The sequence below is a fragment of the Rhincodon typus genome, chromosome 6 (assembly GCF_021869965.1).
Source record: "Rhincodon typus isolate 14 chromosome 6, sRhiTyp1.1, whole genome shotgun sequence".
Lineage (NCBI taxonomy): Eukaryota > Metazoa > Chordata > Chondrichthyes > Orectolobiformes > Rhincodontidae > Rhincodon > Rhincodon typus.
Genome location: NC_063337.1, coordinates 62527682 through 62534872, shown reverse-complemented (window position 1 = coordinate 62534872; position 7191 = coordinate 62527682). Strand labels below are relative to the sequence as shown.

The following is a 7191-nucleotide window of genomic DNA, read 5'->3' as shown; positions in this document are numbered from 1 at the left end:
ATTGTCCCTGATCAAAACTTACCTCTCTGAATGGAGATTAATTCTCTCCTTCAGAATTTTCTCCAATAGTTTCCCTGTCACTGATGTGTGACTCATTGGTCTGTAATTCCCTGGTTTATCTCTATGACTCTTCATGAAAAGTGGTACCACATTATTTGACTTCCATTCCTCTGGCACCTTCCCTGTGGCTGGAAAGGAATTAAAAATTTGGGTCAGAGTCCCCTGATTTCTTCCTTCATCTCGCACAGCAGCCTGGGATACAACTTATCCAGATCTGGGGATTTGTCCACTTTTAAACTCACTGAAACCTCCAATATTTGCTCACTCCCTATGTTGATCCACTGAACAACCTCAGTTCCTCTCCCAAATTCTATTGCTGAAGATGAATGTGAAGTATTCGTTTAACATCCTATCAATGTCCTCCAGTTCCATGCACCGATTACCCCCTTTGTCCCTAATAAGCAACCTTCTCTTTCCTTGGTTATCCTCTTCCCCTTGATATAATTATAGAATATCATGGGATTCTCCCTAATCTTACTTTCCAGAATTTTTTCATGTCCCCTCTTTCCTCTACTAAATTGCTTTCTTAAATTTCACCACACATCCTTCACTTTCTGTACACCACTAGAGCTTCTGTTTATTTGCTGCTCTTGTACTTATTGAAAGCCTCTGTTCCTTCTTCTCCAGTTCTGAATATTCTTAGACATCTGGGTTCTCTCGGCTTGCTGCTCCTATATTTCACACTAAAGGGAACATGTTAAGCTATACTGTTATCAATTCCATTTTGAATGCTACCTTCCCCCTATCATATTCTGCTGTAAATTTACCTACAAGTAGCTGTCCTCAGTCTACTTTGGACAGTTATGCCTTATCTTAATAAAATCTGTCTTCCCCCAATTCAAAACCCTTTTTTGCAGACTACCTTTTTGCTTCTCCACAACAAACTTGAAACATATCGTGTTGTGGTCGCTATCACTAAAATGCTCTCCCATTACTAACTCGGACACTTGTCCAACTTTCATTCCCCAGAATTAGGTCCAGCACTGCAACATCCCTTGTTGGACATTCTACATATTGATATAAAAGACTTTCACAAATACGTCTCAAAAAATCTGCCCCCTCTAAACTCTTTACACTCTGACTATCCAAATTAATATCGGGGAAGTTGCAATCCCTGAACATAATTACCTTATTATTGTCTTTACACTTCTTAGAATTGTCTACATATCTGCTCTTCTATTGTCCACTGGCTGTTTTGGGGTCTATAATGCACTCCTAACAGTGTGAGTGCCCCCTTTTTATTCCTAAACTTGACTGACAAAGCCTTCCAAGATATCGTCCCTCCTTACTGCAGTGACTAATTTCATAGTTAAGAATGCAATATTATTTTTTATACCCTTCCCTGTCCTGCTTGAAGAACCTATTCCCCAGAATCTTGAGTTACCAGTCCTGCCCCTCCCTTAATCATACCTCTGTGATGGCAACAATGCAATTCCGCATGTTAGACCGCATCCGTAACTCATCTGTCTTACCTATAATTCTCCAAGCATTTGAGTCCATTCAACATTACTTTTTACTCCCTTTAAACTCACTATGGCTGAATTTTCTATGCCTTGGTTCTTTGGTATGCCGTGTCCCTATTATACCAACACACTGTGTACCGTGTCCCTGCCAAACTAGTTTAAACTCCTCCCAACAACTTTAGCAAACCTACCCACAAGAATATTGGTTCCATTCTGGTTCACGTGCATACTATCTTGCTTGTACAGATCCCAGCTTTTCCAGAAACAATCCAATGATCCAGGAATCTAAAACACTCCCTCCTGCACCTACTCTTGAGCCATCTGCCCTATTCTCCTATTTCTGTACTCAATACAACGTAGACAACTTCTTTATTTTAAATCCTTTCCTCCTGCCATAGTACCACCAACGGACACCAGAAAATGCACCAGCACTTTGCAACCAATGTTGCTAGGACAAAAACAGCAAGAAATACATTGGACAACGTAGTCATTTTGTTTAATGTTCTTACAATAAATACTCCTTTCCTTATGGGGCTGATGTAGTGTGTACATCTTATCATTAATGGTGAAAAATCCTGGTGGTGACAGAAAATAGCTATAAGCCAGCAACACCCCAGCAGAAGGGTGCCATGCACCTGTGGATTCTTTTTGGATCAGTTTCCTTTATTATGAACAACTTTTGAAAAGTATTTTCCCCCTGTCTATTTGCCATAGAGTATCCTATCTAATGATACTATTAAATCTTTGCAGTGAAAATCTCTGCACGAATCTATGAAACATGCAGTTCTGTTGTTTTTGTTTTGTATCTCCAGATACATTCACAATAATTTACAACTGATTTCATAATCTGCTACTTCCTTGTAAGAAGGTATCATTTTCAAAAAAGATTTTCTAGACTTTCTGCTTAAGTGTTTATTAAACTACCTAATGGCTTTTTTTGTGTCTTCTTGTTACCTAAGGCAAAACTTACAAAGGTTGAAAAATATGCAGTAAAGATATTAGCAGGATTTGTAAACTTCAAAAACAATTTTGTTCTCGCATACAGCCACGTATTGGTAAGCATCTGATTTATTTAAAATCACGAAATACCATAGCAAAAGTTGGGCCTGACGTCAGACCCAGTGTAAACCAGATGATCACCTACATTCTGTACATGAAGCAGACTCGCCATGCTCAGGTGGGGTCAGTACACTAATTTGCAGGTGGATGCTCATAGCATGTTGCTCAAATGGTGCTTGATGTGAGGAGCAATTATTAAATGTATTTCAATATTCTACTGTGAAAGATTATTTTAATAACTTGTTTAATTTATCCTGAACTAATAAAGGTATGACAATCAGACACAAAACAGCATGACAGGAACCCTTGATTAAAAAGAAAAAACAAATCAGATATGACACAAGTCTGAAACAGGAATAGAAAATGTTATAAACAAGCAACGTCCATAGAAGGAAAAGATAGGGTAACATTTTGGATGCTCACTATTCCTCAGAAGAGACAGCATGCATCTTAACTATTAACTGCAGTTTTCTTTCAAAATATTCTTTTTTAATAATCCAGGGAACTTACAGATCAGCTGTGCATTTCCTGCTGCTTCTTAATTCCCTGGATTGCAGGTAATTTTTTTGCCCTTTGAGATTTAAGAACAAATTTTAAAGATCAATAAGCAACAATTGAGGGTGTCTTCTAACCAATTCTGGTGTCATACCAGTAATAAGGAGATCAAGTCTAAATTACACAGTAATGGATTCTCTTACTAGTTAGCAATGATGTCATACAACCAGCTACATATAATTATTAGTTCACAATTGTTAAAGTATAACAGAAGCTATGAGTATTTCGATTCAACTTGTTCAGAGATGTGATTACACACCTCTGTAACAGGTGGGACCTGACCCCAAGTGTCGTGGCTCAGAGGTAGGGACACTGCTTTAATGCCACAAGTGTCCATATCACAACAGACATTATAGCTGCATCTGTCAAATGGGTTCCATTAGCACATTTGGTAGTTATTGCCTTGCCCTTCTGAAGGGATCTTTTTATTAGTGATTTCTTTTCACAGATGAAGGAACCAATATTTGTTTTCTTGTCAACCTGTTTGCACTTCAAAACAGGTCAATAGTACAACAAATTAGTCTATTTGATCATATCTGGCATGTTGACTTGATATGCCTGGGGCTGATTGGGTAGACGAGGCACACGAACAGTTAGATAGTTGTATTGGGTGGAAATGTGGGTAAGTTCAAAGTTGTTGGAGTTCATGGGGACAGCTACCCCGAAGGCAATGTGCATATTTGGGAATCACCAAGGACAAGAGACTGGACTTGAGACTCACTGCGTGAAGCTTGACCCCTGTTTCCTTCCACCGTATTGCAAATAGAACATGGGCAATGGAGCTAAAATATATTTGCCACCACACTTGAACTGGTAGGGTAAGTGTTTCTTTCTGTGAGGAAGGGTGATCCACGTTCAAGCAATGTGAACCCTTTCAAAAAGCAATAACATTACACTGACACCTGGGCAATACTAGTGAAAGACACTCAATGCTGTATATGGTCTTTAGGTAGTAACTTATTGTGTGGACTATGAATCTTGGATACAGGCACTCTTGACCATTTCATGCGGTATCAGGAATCAATCCCACTAATGGCTGCAATGCATAAGCAATGTATTGCGGTATGAAACAATTTACCCTAATTCCAATGTTGCAAGTGTTGCTATATGTATCTGTAGGAGACAAAAACGAGACTGCATCATGAAAGGTAGGAGTTTGGACATGTTAAGAATACATTCATAATGCCAAATATCAGGGACATCACAACTGATCCCTGGTACTCTCTGCTCTATGTTATACTATTTCTTCTGAATAAGACAGAGGAAGGAATTGGGTAGGGTCGAAGTGCCTGGCAATGCCATGAATACTTTGTGGCAGGTGGGGGAAATGTAGTAGAGTGCCCTGAGTGAGTGAGTAGGCAGTGCAGAGTTCAGCAGTTTGGTGGATTGGGGTGGGTGGGAGTGAGAGGGGAGGGGAGATAGTGCATGCAATAATCAGAGTAATTGATATGAGCATGAGTTTGAGATGTGCACAGGAGCAGAGATGGAATGAGCATGAGGTAGCAGATCAATGAAGATGGCATTTATCCTCACAGAGTCGTCATTGACCTTCTTGTGGCACTGTTGGGTGTTTCTCCAGAGTGCGGACAACACACTAACCCAAGTGGTAACCTTGGACCTGGCTGGTCTCCTCTGTTGGTCCTGGAAGAGGACAGCTCTTCTCTCCACTATGCAGTCCACCAGGGCCTCCAGTCAACAAAAGTGGGGGACCAATTTTCCTTTAAGCAAAAACAAAAACTGCAGATGTGTGAAATCTGAAGCAAAAATAGAAATTGCTGGAGAAGCTCAGCAGGTCTGGAAACATCTGTCGAAAGAAAGCAGAGTCAACATTTCAGTACCCTTTTCTGAAGAAGGGTCATAGACCCAAAATGTTGACTCTGCATTCTCTCCACAAATGTTGCCACATCTGCTGAGTTTCACCAGCAATTTCTGCTTTTGTTTTGCACAATTTTCTTTTTTCTGGCATGTCCAAGTCAAATGGCAGGAACTGTTCAGGGTAGTTCTAACTGCCAGCACTTGACATCATATACAACACTGGATGTCCCAGCAGTGATGAGTACTTCTGTCTGCAGTGAGTGGAAGAGTACATTGAGGGGGCATCATAGGTCCATGCCACATAGATATTGAGATGGGTTTGGGAAGAAAGTATGAGTAAATCCACTTGGCTTCATGGAGAGAAATTATCCACGGAACTCACCAAAAGTGATCAGATCTCTGACTGATCTCTGTGCAGCTCCCTGACTGACTTACCACTGATACCCAGCTGGACCTACAGGACTGAATGTGGTCCACTAACTGGACTGTAGTAAAACATAATAACTGCCCACAGCAGCCTACTGACCACACCCAAGCCTTGGACTGCGATTGGAAGCTGCTGTTGACTAATTGTTGAAGGACCCTCTGATTGATGATAGTCCAATTTGACATGACTGAGGACTTGTTCCCTTTAGACTTTGAGACATGGCCATTTGGTTAAAGCACATGAAGTATGTTTTCTGTGTACAAACACATGGTGCAGGTGTGACACTGTGTAGCATGGTGCCACACAGGAACATGTCCTTCCCCTTGACTGATCACTGCTGGCAACTGTGACAAGTTTGTATCTATGATAAAAGGCAAGGCAAGAGAGAGATGCTGTGAGCATTCATGTGCGCACAAAGTAATTGAGCAGAAAGAGAGCAATCTAAGGGATTTAAGATTTCTGCTATTCCGATAAATAAAATGGATTCCTGACCCTGGACACGAAGTGATTTGGCAGAAGCATTACGAGGAAAGATGAAAGGACCATACCGCACAATGGTATGTGCCTATCTCTAGGTCCGAAGGTCTGAATTCAAGTCCACTTACTCCAGGTACCCCATGGCATGTCTGAATAGGTTGACTAAAATAACTACAATGAAATATATTGATGCACTTCAAAGTGAAGCACTGAACTGGGGAGCTATGTTGTAAGTGTGTTAGAGATGAGCCATAATGTTGTGATGAAGCTAGTGTGTGCCCGATGCCAATCTCTATGGACAATGCATGCAGGTGGTCAGTAGCCAAGGTGCAAGCCTTGAGGTATTGTGCAATGTTAACCAAGCTGGAGCCCCAGAGGAGTTACCAAGTACCAGTTCAGACTTCCGTCTTGAGGATTGTCACTGGTCTAATTTCTTTCCACCACCTGGGAAAATAGAAAATGACATATAAATAAGGTGAAAGTATGTATTAACAAGATGTTAATGCAATCAAACAGATTTCCCACTGTTTAATCAGGTGATTCTTTTTTCAGCATTAAAATGTTTGGCAGAAATTTAGAGCTTTTCTTGCATCATGAATCACATTTTTCCTATCTCACTATGTTTTCCAACTGACACACCATAGCCTATACCATTCAGGGGCTGGGAAGATTCCACCTTAGCTTTAGAAATTCAGAGAGGAAGATATCTTCTGCTGTGAAAAGACATTTGTGTTAGCCAAGGATAACAGCAGGAATTGATTGTTTGTTCAAAGTTATGGAACTTGTGAAGGTTTGAAGACCAAAGAAATATTGGAGTAGAGTTTTCTGCTGGAAGTCAGTTCAAGAATGCTCAGAAAACTGAATGAAGTGACTTTCAAAGGACATGAAAGCTTACCATGATGGTACAGGGTAAGAAAATCAAGCTGGTAGTGGATTTCAAGAGAAGGAATTTATGAAATGTCTATGTGATTTTTTTAAAAGAGCGGCTTGTGATACAGTCCACTGGGGAACAGGCAATTTTAGATTCAGTAATGTGTAATGAGGCAGACATGATTAGGGAACATAAGATGAAAGTACCCTTAGAGGGCAGTGACCACAATACGATAGAATTCACCATACAGTTTGAGAGTGAGAAGCTGGAATCAGATGTAACCATAATATAATTGAGTAAAGGTAACTACGAAGACATGGGCAAGGAGCTGGCCAGAGCTGATTAAAAGGGGACCCTAGCAGGGAAGATGGTGGAGCACCAATGGCAAGAATTTCTGGGGGAAATCCCTTCCAAGGAAGAATTAAATATACAAAGGGGAGGGTGAGGCAACCGTGGCTGACAAG

At 40.6% G+C, this 7191-nt stretch overlaps 1 protein-coding gene across 1 annotated transcript in view; it reads right to left on the bottom strand.

The window, feature by feature from the left end:
• Window positions 1-5042: 5042 nt before the first annotated feature.
• LOC109917838 (ferroxidase HEPHL1-like) overlaps window positions 5043-7191 on the bottom strand; it is a 266721-nt gene continuing 264572 nt past the window's right edge. The window contains exon 23 of the mRNA XM_048598134.1: window positions 5043-6300. Coding sequence (XP_048454091.1) covers window positions 6275-6300 — 26 coding nt within the window. The 3' untranslated portion in view covers window positions 5043-6274. The remainder of the gene's footprint in view (window positions 6301-7191) is intronic.